We start from the raw sequence: 14,947 nt of genomic DNA, 5'->3' as shown, positions 1-14,947 counted from the left end.
GTGATCTATGTGATAGCCTTTAAACCACATGTTTTGTGACCCAAAACTCTAAAATTAAAGAAAATGACACCGTCAAAAGGTGTGGAGGCTCAAAGAAGATTGCACCTTGCACAAAAGGGAATGTTTGGCCGCTTGAATCTGTGTGTCTCACTGACCCACTCTAGATCGTGTGGGTCAAGCTCGGACCAGCTGATGTGTCGATTGATTTTGGTCCGCGTGTGCAATTGATAAGGGGTCACAGGGGTTGGAACAAGGGTCCACAATCTTTTTTCTCATCACATGGACACTAACTATTCCCAATGCGCTGACCACCTTCATTTGACTATTGCGGTTTCAAAACGCATGGGGCAAGGATGATTTGGTCCGTTGTGATGCTCCAAACCTGCCTGTCTTTTTAATTGCATCGACTGATTTGAGCAATTTGTGTGTTGGAACGGGCGACTACGACTTTGGATATAGTGACCACAAAGATGAATGGTCACAAAAATTTGTGTACAGACAACAATGATTTGCAAGTTGCATATGATTGGTGGGCTTTGAATGAGGGAGTGTCTTTGCTGAAGTTTGGGTATTTTCTGCCTTTTATAAAGACCTGGAATCTATCGTGGACCTGTATTGTATTAGAAGATGGTGTGCGGGATGTGCAGTGGAAGATGTCGCCCCTAGTGGCAGAAGATGTCGCTAGGACCGGTGGCGGGAAAGTGACTTTAGTTCCACATTGCCTATGTTTCAGGCTTTTGTCAATATTTATATGTTAACACACTATTATGGATTCAAAGCACAATGGCCATAGGGTATTGTATCGTTACTAGTTGATTAGTGCATTCACCAGCCTTTGGTCAAATGAATATTTAGAGTAGCCTTTGATGTAACCAATGTCTGGATGACAAATCACAGTCTAAATACCTACAAATTTACTAACAAAATACCAAGGGCAGGGCCCATAGATTTTTCCCTAAAATATCTAAAAAATTGCAAAAAAAATTGAAAAATTCATAAAATGTTTTTTAAAAACTAAAATGGTATCGGATTTGGTAATTGGGTTGTATGGCTCAATTTTCCAAAAAGTATTTTGCCTTAATTTTGGCTTTTACCTAATATAGGAAAATATATGGTCAAAATTCACCAAAACAACCTCTTTGACGCAATGGTGATGTCCAAGTTTTGCACCGACAAGAGAATCAAGCCAAGATTTTGCTTCTTGAGAAGGATTCTTCAACCCTTGAGAGCTCTAATACCATGTTAGCTTTTTAGGCGACCCTACAACAGTCCTAGGATTAAATAAAAGACCAAGATAACTTCCATATGAGGATGGCAAGAAAATTACATTAAGATGCAATAATGGATATGATTGAAATGTACATAATTTTGGTCTTCTTAAATAGGCAAGGCAATAAGAGACTACGATAAGGAGTTGATAAATTATGACCCATACAAGGTGGAATCACCTATCCATCTTCCATTATGCAATGAGGTATGCGCCATATGATGAGGATGATAATGTAATGTATACTAAAGGTGGATCTTACACAAAATGGAATGTGATAACAACTATCACCACCTAGAGTGGAGTTCCACTACACCATATGCTTAACATAAGTGTAAACTCCTAGGTGTCTCATAAGTAAACCACTACACAATACATTATCCTAAGTAAGATTAAGTAAAGTGTAATTAGAATTAATTAATTACACCAACAATAACAAAAGCTGTAACATCTACATTCATATGGTACAATAAAATGGTCATAACACAAACTAATAATTTGTTGCCCCACTTTTCACCCTGTAACCATTTTGCAAAAGTGGAAATTTTTGTGTCTCAGTAAAGCCTAAGTATGTCTCGGTCTAGTTTTAATTCCTCTTAGGTGAAAAAGAGTCTCCATCAGATTTTTCATCTTTCCCTTCTCCCACATTTTATGGCAGGGTGGTTTTCCTTGATGTTGTGAGTTTACGGGTAGCTTAGTTCCTAATTCGATAGGGATTCTTACAACATGCAAAAGTTATTCACAAAGCTAGGCTTGTTCGTGGCTTATCATGTTTTCAATGAAAGAAGGAAGCTTGTAGAAAATTGAGCATCGCCTTCTCCTCAACAGGCTTTTCTAAAGGCAATTGTAAAGGAAAGAAACGAGAAAGTGGGCCCCTTTTCGACTTTCGTAGTCCTTTTAGGCCTTTCCAAACCCAAAGGAAATATTAACTCAAAAGATAAAGTTTAAAGGAAAGCCTGCGCAGAAAAATGAGAACCATCTTCTCCTCAATGGGTTTTCAACCCATGAGGACGATTTTCCGAATTCAAGAGAAAATCAACTTTGTAAGTGGATTGGGCCCACAAATTACATACAAAACAATTTAAGATGATAATGGAAACAATCTAACCATTGCGGGAAAGGTATACTAAGCAAAATTTAATTAGGCGAATATTTCCTTATGGGGTACTCTGTTCATAATTCTCCGAAACTTAATGGGAAACAGAAAAGTATGAAAGAAAGGAAAGTTACCATTGGGCCAACGGAAACAGTGAAAAGACACCAAAATATCTGTTAGAGCCCCCGTATTTACTGTTTCAACGGATTTATCCTTTAATTCATTCATGTGGTGCAAATCCTAAAGATCAACGGATGAATTGAGACTCCTATACAGATGGAAACATAACAGTTATTCAAACTACCCCTTTTTCTTGAATTTTTATTCTGTTAAATTGCACAACGCTTTCAAATAGTCTGGTTTTGCGAATTCAATATCCTGTTCATCTAGATTTGAAATTTCAATTTATTTCATTCTCAAACAGAATGGCAACCAAGTTTGCGGGTTTTGATGGGCTAAATGGAATCAAGTCCACATTGCAGAATTTCACGGATACTTCACTCCGTTTTTATGATATGCAAGATTTCCAAAGGAGGCTGAAGTCAAAGCTGATTCATCCCATAACTGAGAAGATGCGAGGAAGTCGACTAGTAGAGGCAGTTGGTTTCCCGATGGCAGTCCAAGCTCCAAAATTGATTTATGAATGCATAAATCACTACAATCCGGATACCAGACAGATTGTGTTACCTGATCATATAGCATTAATCTCCATTGATAGGAAAACTGTTGTGAATTGCCTCCGAGTTCCAGAACGGGAGGAGTTTTTGGACTTGACAGTAGGAGGAGTAGTCTCTGAGTTCTCCGCAAAGAAGATGATGTGGAGGAAGGAAATTATGCAATCCTGGTTTCAAAAGCCACGGAGTGCCAAGAGTAAGGTCCCCAAAACTCTATTTGGTACTAATCTCAAACCTGAGATTGTAGACATTCTGGTTCTCCTACACAGACTGAAAGGTGAGGTATAAGCTCTAAATTTCATTCAACAGTATTTCTTTCTGGTACAAGTTATTTGTTTAGATACGCAATATATTGATTGGGCTCATGAGCTAAGTGAAAATCTTTCCAATGCTCTCAATGTTGTGAAGTTCTTCAAAACTTTCTATATGTCTTCCTTTCTGATTTACATGCTAGCATCTCTACAGTTATAGCCAGGCCTTCCAAGAATAAAAAACTTTCCTGATGATATGAAGTGTTATGAGTTCTATCCATGTTTGCAATTGCAAAATAGTTATGCGGAGTATGTCAAAGTTAATGACGCATTCACAATGAGAATTTGCAAGGAACTCCAAGGATGCCCGAAGAGGAGATTCAGTCTGGAGGCAATGGCGGCTATTAGTTAGTTCAGAAGCTATTTTATCCAATTCTCATCTTTCTCATATTTGCATCTTGTAGCTTTCGATGGATTCCCCTTGAAGCTGCCCAGGTATTCGAGCGACATGATCATGCTAATAAAGATCATGAGGCAGGTAGTACAGGTGAATGTGCTAAGCGGAAGCTTGAAGAAGAAGGGCTATGAGTTCCCTGTGAAAGTAGGAGCTTTCGGTTCGAGATGAAATACAAATTACAGATGTATGAGGTCTTGAGACCTATGTTTGATCCGAATGGATATGCTAGGGAGGTGTTGCAGATTGGGAGTGTGATCAAACACATTACCACTGTTGAAGATTAATGGGCAGATTGTAAAGATGAATTTGAAAGTCGAGATTGTGTTTTCGCTAGGCTCACAGTGGAGCAAATAAAAACATATAATATCAATCTTAATGTTGAAGGATTGGAGGATGATGGGCAATATATGTATAGTAATACATATCTGACTAAGTTAAGAAACACTCCTATTAGTTCGGAGCCTTATGAGGATGCTGAGGAAGATTTAGACACTATGATGGCCCGAATCATCAAAAGAACTGGGAAGTGGGTCAAATGGACAGCCAAAAGAAGCCAGAGTAAAGGCGCAGCCACTCAAGCTTCTCCAGCAACTACAACTCCCTCTTCCTCCCAGAGTGGTACACCAGGCGTAACACTAGCTATCACCCAAGGACCAGCTCAACCTTCAGGAGGAGGTGACCAACCTCCAAACAAGAGAACCCCCATAGCTAAGACGTGTCACGATGGCTCCCAGTTATTGGAACCCAAATTGATGCTAAGGAGAAGAAAACGGACGAGCCAAAGGATAGTGTTGTTACCACAGTTCCCTCTCCTCATGTTACCCCTGTCCCCTCTCCTCATGTCACCCTAATCCCCTCATCTCATCATAGACCAGTTCCGCCAGTAAGTGCTACACTTCTACAACCAAGTGGCTCCCCAGTACAGATAGTAGATTTGGGAGATGGAAAGAGCAGTAGCAGTGAATCTACTAAATCTGATGAGGCAATGAAGAGAACCTCAGAGGTGGAGAAAGGCCAAAGCTCTTCCAAGCTCATTTCTTAGGTCTCAAAGAATCCCTTCACTTCAACTGCGATGACAATCACTCCAATCAAGAAGAAGATGTTTAGCATAGACTCACTTGGGATGGCCTCCAAGGTGATAAGTTAGAGGATACTCTAGAGAGAAAGAGAAAAAGGAAAGATGAAAGCACCCCCACCAAGGATACCATATCCCTTGCAGTCCGTTCTAGATCTGCATTAACCAAGGTGAAGAAGCAGAAAACCTTGTCTATACTTGGGCAAGATCCAAAAATAGGGCACCTAACAATGGAGATAGCCAAGCCCAACAAAGAAGGAGGAATTGAAGATATGACTACTGATGATTTTACTCTGCACTCGGTGGACCTTGGAGAGGAGAGGCCAGACATGACACCAAGGTTGGCTTGTGGAAGTCAACCAATGAAGTAATTGAGGGACAATTGAAAAACTTGAAGTTGTCAAAAGTTAAGATGAAGGCTGAGATAGAAGAGTTGAACAGATTCATCGGACAATTGGTCACTCCATTGGCAACTATCTCCGGAGTATTAGTAACAAGAAATCCTACTGCTGTCAAAGTTCAAGCCCTTATCTCTCAATTTCAGGAAGATAGGCACTTTGGCCAAATTGGTAAAGACTAGATTGGGAAGCTCAAATTAGAGGGAGTCTCTATTACAAATTGGCAATGTTATCTTAAGATTAGGAACAAAGAAGGATAAAACCTTAGCAAATAGCAGTACTTTGGCCGGAGAAAGAGCGAAGAGCAACGATTGTATCTCCCCTCTAAAGATGATCATTCAAATGAAGGCAAAGGAAGCCGTTAAAGCAAAACTCTTGCCAAAGGGAGATGAACCTCTGTTCGAATGGCTTCAGAGCATGCAGTTCAAGTCAAAAATGATCTTATTAGCAAAAAAAGGACTTAAGGAAATAGAGGATAAAGTGAAGAAGACCCAAGATAGAGGATTTGAACTCATGAGGGGACTACATACAGATTCACAGACTAGTGGCCAAGGGAAAGCACTCATTGGGATAAACATCATGAAGGAGAATTTCTCCAAATTCTTAGATAGTCTGACTAATGTATCTTCCAGTTTCAAAACAGAGTTGCCGAACTCCAAAAACTCAGTGGATGCATACACATGGCCACGGAGGAATTGCCAAATCAATTGAGTGCTATGAAGGAGTTGGCCAGGGAGTATTCTAAGTGGCTCTTGAGATACACCAATATACACGTGCCTAGGCATGAAGAGCTAATCCCAATCAAAGTTGCTGCTAAGGCCTATAGAACAAAAGTAGAAAAGGGGAAGAAGACGAAGTGATTCACATTTTGCCCCCTTTTCACTTTCTTATGTAATTATTGCAATATGACAAACTGGTTTCTTGCCATTTGTCATTCTTTGAGGAGATGAAACGATTGAACTTCTATTGTAACGGTCATCTCAGAATCCTATATATATGAAATTGAAAGATTAATAAAAGGTCGGCAAATTTTTGGTGTGAAGTACTTGATGTTGCAGAGTCAATTGAATGGCATTTTGTATCAACTATTTTTTGTTCCATTTCTGTTAGTTGTTAGTTATATGTTTTCTCTTTTATCTGGATTGAAGCAAGGAAAGAACGGAATTCCATTCCCCTATTTAGAGGCAGTGAATGGATGTGATAAGTAGTATCATTGCATGTTCAAAGAGGAATCTCTTAAACGTTTTTCCCTTTTAGTTAACTTCTTCTTCTCTGTAGTTCAGATCATAGTTAATTCAGTTCAGTATTAGTTGTTATGCTATTTTAAGTCATTAAGCTTTGTGAGTTTATAAGATGTGTGGGTTCATGAACTTAATCAATTCTTTAGAAATCTTTTTCTGCCTGAGTTAGATCCTGTTCAGGTCTGGCTCAGTTTTACCTCTTCTATTCTTGGGTCAAGAACACACCCCCATATTAGTTTTAGGAATAAAACATAATTCATTGCAAATCCACCATAGGGAGCTGTACCTATTAATTCAGAGAAAGGCCAATCTATCCAAAAGTGGCCTTTCAACTGCTTGTAATCAGATGTTGTTCATAATTTGGGCATTCAAGAGTCATAATCAAAAAAAAAGAACGAATCTGTTTACAAACATAATTATCATAACATAATAAATGTACAAAGGGGGATCAAGGAGTATGTGTGTAATGGTAATGGGGGGCATTAATATGAGTATAATCCATGTTAAAATCCCTGTCACAATAGCAGGATGACCCATAACCTCAAAAGATGTGACAAGGTTGTGGAGTCACATTATGGAGTGCATAAAAAAATCTGATCAAAGATTATCTGGCATAAGAGTGCAGTCCAAGCTAATTATATACTGGGAAAGGATTTACAAAGAAAAATAAATATACAAAATAGTGGTAAGGGGCAGGGAGGCAAGGGATATAACAAGTACACACCTATTTACAGTTCATATTTTTTATGGAGAACTAAATGACAATATAATACACTTCCTGCTGAACTCGAATTTCAATAGGTGGGAAAAATTAGATTCAATGGTTACATATTTTGTCATAACCCTCTGAGTTTTATTTGAAAAAGTTAAAAGGGAAACTTTTCTAGTGATAAATGCTAGTGATAAAGAGGCAATCCTTTCTACTTAGCTATGTTGCAAATGTAGTGGGATAGGACCAACTCTACTTTGACAGCATGATATGTTAATTTGTTATAACCTTTTGGGTTTGATTTTATAAAGTAGTGAGGAGAGAAATTTCACAAGGATAGTGCCTATTGTTTCACAAGTGCTCTTGCGTGCCTAGTCATGTAGGATGGTCTCTAACTTGGACTAGTGTGACATGTCTGATTTGTGTAACAAATGGAGGCATTCCAAAGCCATCAATGCACCCTGATCACATGTGTCAAAGATTTATTTCTAACATACTCTTCTTAGGTAATTGTATTGTCAAAGAGTTCGACACAAAGTTGTACTATTTTTGTGATATAAATGACATTTACGCTTCTTTACATGGACACCTGTGTTGTCCTAATGTCTTACCATGTTCTTGTGAAGATCCATGTTGTGCAAGTACAAGATGTGAATTATCATATTCTCTTTAATACATTAAGACTGCAACAAGGATAAATGAAAACCATGTTATTTTTAACAAGGTTACCTCCACAGCCGCATTGATGCCACCATTAAGGAAGGATATGAGATCAAAGTTCATCTTTAGGCGGTGATCACTAACTCGGTTGTCCTGTGGACAAAGAGAGAAGCTCTTATAAATGATAATTCTGGAATACAAACCTACTTAAAAGTTTAGGTGCTACATATATTCAGTAAGTTGTATTTAATGTTGATTGCAACCTCAAGTTAAAACTATAAACCTGAAAACTTTAAAGGGAACAATTAAAAGAAGTAATATCTATAGGAGAATTAAATTCTTAACAACCTTGTAGTTGTATGTCCTTATCTTCTCTGATCGCGCACCAGTTCCAATCTACACCACAAAGCATACTGAGTGAGAATAATTTTAAATATATCAATAGATGAAACAACCGCCAACTTCTAAAAAATCTAAAGACAAAATAAACCTAAATTATTTATCACTAAAAGAGCTTAGTTGTTCCCACTTCCATAGATGAATTCAACATGATCTTTAACTTAAAACAAAAACCAAAGCATAATTGAGGTAAATCAGTAAATCGCATAAAAATTGCCATAAATTATTCAACTTCAGAACATGGTGAGCCTAACATGATTTTAAATACAAATGAACATTGTTTATAGAAAAATAAATTCATAGAAAAATAAACCTCATGTACAATTTGTTATAAAGAATTGAAGGAAAGCAATTATACCATTCATGATAATAAGATTTTAGATTTAAGTTTTTTACACCCAAATCATAGTCTCCAACCATAAGAAGTTGAAACCCCATTTCGAAAAGATTAACTTATAATTTTCTTGTACCAATATAATTGAAGGATGGTTGAAGAATTTTTTGTAGTGATAAATATAAAGTGGTGCTTAGATTTGAAAAAAATTGTTATAAGACAGTATTAAAATACAAAATTGTAGATCTAAAAATCTCATAATATCTTAATAATAAAAAAATTAGTTGAGTTCACAACCTATTAAATACATGAAGAAAACTTGTAACAAGTTATTCTTCATGGGCTCATGTCCACTCCCTTTGGCCCTTGCCACGTTTCTCTCTTCTTTTTCCCATGCTACTGTCATAATAAAAAATCATGCTGAGGACAACAGGGATAATTCAAGGAATTTCTTTTTTATGTTCTCATGCTTCCCTATGTCATTCAAAAGTGACTAGACTACAACGAAAAAACATGGAGATAAGTATTATTGATCCACTCTCTCAATATTTGAAAGAGTTATCCTCTCCAATAAATTATTGATCAAGATCGATCTTCATCGCCATTGATGTGACTTAAGCGCTAGCACTATAACATCATTAGATGGTGAAGATTGGCATAGCAATTCAATCATATAGTTTCCACGAAGTGCATGAATGGGGTAACAAACCCAACTAAGATGTGCTTAGGTCATTCACTAATGAAAAGCAACAGTCTCTGATGCATGGCTATCTAATTGTGATAATTGAGATTAGATTTGTTGAAGAAAATACCACTTCATTTGATCTGCAAGCTACAATTTCTTCCCAAGAAAAAGTATATGATGATTGCTTCTATGACAAGTGCACAGTTGGTGCCTTTGTCTCCTCTAGGTGACAATACCGTTCTGAATAGACTGATGGATTTCTGACATGAGCTTAACCACATCCTATGGATCCTTGTCTCTGGCTTTTGCGAGGTTCATCGATAGCTCGAGCTTTTGGTGTAATGGCAGTGGTGATTTCAACAAGTGGTATCAGAGCACTGGGTTATGGGTTAAAATCCCTCGGGTCATGCTGAGGGGGGGATTGTTGGGAGGTCCAGGTGAAGGTACTATTCAGCATAGACAGATGGATTTGTGACATGTGCTTAACCGCCTTCTGTGGATTCTTGTCTATGGCTATTGTGACATTCATTGACAACTCAAGCTTTGGATGTAACCACAGCGGTGATTCCAACATAAACGATATCTTCCTTCAACACTAGAACCAAATGTGTATAAACCAAATTTGATAAATATTGAATTGTGAAAGACTCATGTAGACTTTGAGCAGGTCAATGTCAAACACCAGATGCATCTCCATGTTAGACAATCTATGACAAATGCCACCTCACGAATAGTGTGATGTGTGTGGTATGGTGTAAGGACAATGTATTGATCATGTAATGAGGACACTGGAATTGCTCCATTTGCAAATGGAACCAAATTCCATCACCAATTAAAGAAATGCAATGCTTGATATAAGTCATGGAATAGACAGGACCGAATTTTCAACCTAAATTTTACAATTTTACAAGTTATGTATAGAAATTTTAACAAACAGTTTGCATTCCATCTGTCCTGAGTTTCATTTAAGTTGCTTGAAAGGATATTGTAATTATTTATCATTAACTTCATTTAAACAAAATATCAAACCAAAAGATAACAGAGAATTTTCTTTATATTGCTGTTACATCGATGATGTATTCTGAAATTACATACAACAATTAAATATTAATTTTATAGGTCAAAATAGCCAACCTAGTAGTACAGTGAGTAGTCCTTAATTTCTATTCTCCATACCAAGAACTGTATGGCCAGGTAAGTCAAGTGTATGGCACCATATAAATGGTGACCTATGTATGAGTGTGGCAACATAAAGTGAAGCTGTGATACCTTTTTCTTTTGGAGTTGACACCAAGCTTGAGCCACCTTCACTTCCTTTGAATGGACGAGCAGTCTCCTTACATGGCATGACAAGGACTGGTGACTTCTTTTATTGTTGCATTGGCTTAGAGAAGCCACCACAGGCAACAGGCTGCCTTCCAAACCTTCAACCCAAGCTTTTGACCATTTCACTTTGTCTGAAAGCAGTACAACTCCCATGGGGAGCAGAAACAGTATAATTGGGTTTGCTTCCTTAGCAAAACTAAAATCATTTTTTCACAAGAATGCATACCATTATAATGTTGTAATGCATACAATACACCCAATCACAAATTTATCATTTACCTACAAATCTCAATAAATTTGTACTGGATATCCGAAGGAGACAACTGCAAATAAAAAGTTTGTTCCTCCATTTAAAAACTGTGAATCTTGAGTGGATTCACCATAGATTTGACTAGGAAGATATTTCATCTCCTAAGCAAAATACCTATAGAGTTTCCGTTCTAGACTCTGAAGTTGAACTTGTAGTCTAAAACTTGCAATGAACAAAAATAAAAATGAGCTATATAATTCCCCCTTTATAATTTCTGTTAGAACATCCAAGAAGTTATATTTATAAATTCAACTTTATTGAAATCATAAATTTTTCGCCCACATAAAGTGACTTTATTTTAGTTTTTCTTTTGACTTAAGTTTCTTTATACAAATTAATAAAAATAAAGTTGCCCACAATTTAAGGCAACTCGATTGAATTAATTAAAATATTCCCATCATAATTCTCTAATGAAGCCTATGGGAAGAAAATAGACTAACAGTATCTCCCCAAACACCTAAGTCGAAAAAGGGGACATTACAATCCTTTGTCCCAAAATTGCTTGTCCTCAAGCAATTGCAAATTTCGATGTTGAAGAATGTGCAATGATTATGATCTTTTGTAGGAAAGTCCCTAGCCAAATACACTTGTTCCTAAGCTTATTTTCCCTAACATCAATTATGGCTTCTAGAATGAAGAATGAATTTCCCTCCCCATCGAATAATATAGAGTTTGTAATTTTATGTCCCATTGCATTATTAAGGTGAGAAATGGTTGCACACACGTAGAGACTGTGAGGGGGGTGAATTGGTCTACTATCCAATTTTAACTTTCCTTTGATTTCAAACATGTAACTTTAAATAGCATCAATGAAAGATAGAACATTCAACACCAATTCATAGGGGAACACAAGATTTACATGGAAAACCCAATGAAAAAACCACACTGAGGATGAACACAATATTTATAGAATATTAGAAGAGGCTCAATTTTCGATTTGCCACTTATAAAATATTAATAGGACAAGATACAAAGGACTTTCAGACTAAAGATCACTTTTTTACGTGAAATATAGAAAGACATGAAGAGGAGATTCACAATCTCAACTTAGGACATGAAATGTAGATTAATGAAATAGGCCTTCAAAAAATTGCTTCCAAAATTCACCTAAGAATTTAAATAATTTTGACATGATGTATCAAGAAAACACAGTTAAGTTAGCTCTACAAATTCCATCACACATTATTGCTCCCTCAAGTTTGCATCTTTTACAACTGACACCCACTCGACACAATTTGCAACTAATTTCTTAAGAAATAAATAGGTTGGCCAGAACAACGGACAATCCTAGAAGTCGGCCATTGTAATATCCCAAAGGCGAACTCAGCTTGAAAGTGATCTCAGCCCGAAGGGAATCTCATCCCAAAGGAGATCTTTGTTCAGAGGCAATCTCAACTTGAAGGGAATCTCCGTCCGGAGGTAATCTCAATCCAAAGTGGACCTCAATGCGAAGGGAAGCTCGGTCCGAAGGGGAACTTGATGCGAAGGGAAACTCAGTCCAAAGGGAATTTCGTCCGAAAGGGAGACTCAATCCTCAGGGAATCTCGATCCAAAGGGGAACTCAATCCAAAAGGGATCTCGACTAGAAGGGAATCTCAACCCAAAGGCAATGACTTCTCGAAGGGGATCTCGACCCGAAGGCGATGACTTCCCGAAGAGGATCTCGACTCGAAGGCAATGACTTCCCTAAGGGGATTTCAACCCGAAGGCAATGACTTCCCAAAAGGTATCTCAACACGAAGGCAATTGCTCTGATACCACTGGAATGTTTTGTTCTTGTACTGTGTGTTTTGTAGTATCAAATATTTAGAAGTAGTCTCAAAAACCATAAAACACAAACAAAACGATGATTGTACATAGGAGGTGTGTTGGTCATACAGTGATGCTAGGGTTGACCGTATGGTGGAAATTAGGGAGAATGCATGGTTGTACGATGAAGCGTGGCCCTACGGTGAAGGATGGAGTTGTTTGTACGGTGAGGAGGGATGTTTCTCGTATGGCCTAAGAGGGATGCCTATACGGCAGCCAAGGTGTAAGGAGACTGTACGGTGGGAGAATGTTATGGGCATGTGGAACGAGGTATTGGAGTGAGTAATGGAGAGGGATTTATGGCGTATGGAAGGAATGTGTACAGTTTAAGTGTTACAAATAAATGTAAAGATTTCTAATTACTTTCGGCCTGCCAAATGAAATAAGAATTGAAGATTGAATACGCACAAAACATCAATTTGGAACCAAGAAGAGATTGTATTTGCAAATAGTGATGGTGCTCCAATATGCTAGATCCAAGCCAAGTTATACACTGATGGAATAGGGTGAGGGTTGAATCCCATCGAAATCGGAATAGCCAAATAGGGAAGATCTCTCACTTCCAAAATGGCGAACAATGTTGAACTGCAACAGGAATTCACAATACAAAGAAATAATCCAAATCACCTCAACTACTACCTACAGGTCGTGCTTAAATACCCTTCGGAGGAACTCCTGAGGGTTTACAAAGATAGCTAATGGCAACACCTACGGAAACAATTAAAATAAAAATGGGTCTAAGATATACTAAATCAATCGGAACCACAAATACAAATATTATTAACTTGGTCCCCACATTAATTAATTAAAGTAACTAATTAAAGGTCCTTTTATTATATTATTTAAATTCTAGGACCAATTAATTAACTAATTTAATTTAATTATTACAATAAAATTTGGGGACATGACAAATTCTCACCGCCCAAAGATTACTTGCCCTTAAGCAATCTGTCACCAGACGAAATGCCAACAACTCCAGGGTCCCAAATCAAATGCACAGGCAAGACAAGTGAAATGACATCAATCCTCCGCAACACCACATTGTCGTCAAACTACGCCACTTTGATATAAATATTTTTGTGTCTTGACTTACTAGGATACCAAAGATGCCAATCATAAAATACATCGATGTCATCATGTTCATCAGTCTCTTCTGAAAACTCATAACTTAGGCAGACCCTGTTGCTCTCACGCAAAGGAACCTCACACAGAAAGATTACAATTATGCATGCCTTGAGCATGGTTGGAGGATACACTCCATCATCAATCAATGGTAGCTATTGTTCCTACAAACAACCTTCACCCCATTCTCTATGTTCATGATTCCACTTATGTGACTCCAGATTATTATCCATGCTCTCCTGTAGATTAGCAGCCTTGCTCTCATCCCACACATTGAGAGCATTATGGGGGTTCACTTCAACATTGGCTTTGTTGTTTGCACTAGGATCCCAAACCAAACACGCAAGTGAAATGAGTGAATTGTCATCAAACTTCCCTTGCACCACACTGTCATTAAGCATCCAATGCACCACTCTGATATAAACATTGTCATAGCCTTCAGCAATGACACAAATTGATGAAATCTTTCACGTCATTATGTTCAAAAATCTCTATGTATGGTCATGCAAATGTTGATGCTTGCACAAACTTAGCCACTAACACAATCACAACGACCACTATTATATTCTTGATGGACGAAACCTTGACGCAGAGAGCTTCGATGGTGACAATGTTGACGAAGGGGAGCTCGGCCATGAGTACCTTAGTGACAGGAGCTTTAGCGAAGGGTGTCGCGATGATGGGAGCCTAAGCAAAGAGTACCTTAGTGAAGGGAACCTCGACAGAGAGTGACTCAACGAAGGGAATCCCGACCATGAGTACCTCGGCAAAGGGAGCCTTGGCAAAGAAAGCCTTGATGGAGAGTACCTAGCTGACAAACAAAATTTTAACTGCACATAAAACCTTGGTGGCACACAAAACTTCGGTTGAAGCCTCGATAACGGATAGAACCTTGACAGCGACCAACGTCTCAATGGCGACAAACGTAGCTACTACGACGGACACAGCCACAATGACAAACACGCAATGATGATGGAGACAGCCACCACAACGTCGATGGACACAACTATGGCGACGAATAGAAAGTCGACAACAGACACAGACTCGATGTCGGTGACGGACAGGGCGCTTATAGACACAATGATGGTGGCAAACATGGTGATGGAGTCGACAACGGACATGGCAACGGTGACG

General features: G+C 38.1%; 1 protein-coding gene across 1 annotated transcript in view; it reads right to left on the bottom strand.

Moving 5' to 3' along the window:
- Positions 1-14,947, bottom strand: part of APG3 (Peptide chain release factor 1) — a 234,547-nt gene that overhangs the window by 20,978 nt on the left and 198,622 nt on the right. The window contains exons 13-14 of the mRNA XM_089801947.1: positions 8,177-8,224; positions 7,898-7,981 (exon numbers count right to left, since the gene is read on the bottom strand). Coding sequence (XP_089658073.1) covers positions 7,898-7,981; positions 8,177-8,224 — 132 coding nt within the window. The remainder of the gene's footprint in view (positions 1-7,897; positions 7,982-8,176; positions 8,225-14,947) is intronic.

Source organism: Cupressus sempervirens, chromosome 9, assembly GCF_028749045.1.
Source record: "Cupressus sempervirens isolate cs-2001-9-10 chromosome 9, ASM2874904v1, whole genome shotgun sequence".
Taxonomy (NCBI): Eukaryota; Viridiplantae; Streptophyta; class Pinopsida; order Cupressales; family Cupressaceae; genus Cupressus; species Cupressus sempervirens.
Note: the sequence above shows the minus strand (reverse complement) of the source record. Positions and strands in the feature narration are given on the sequence as shown.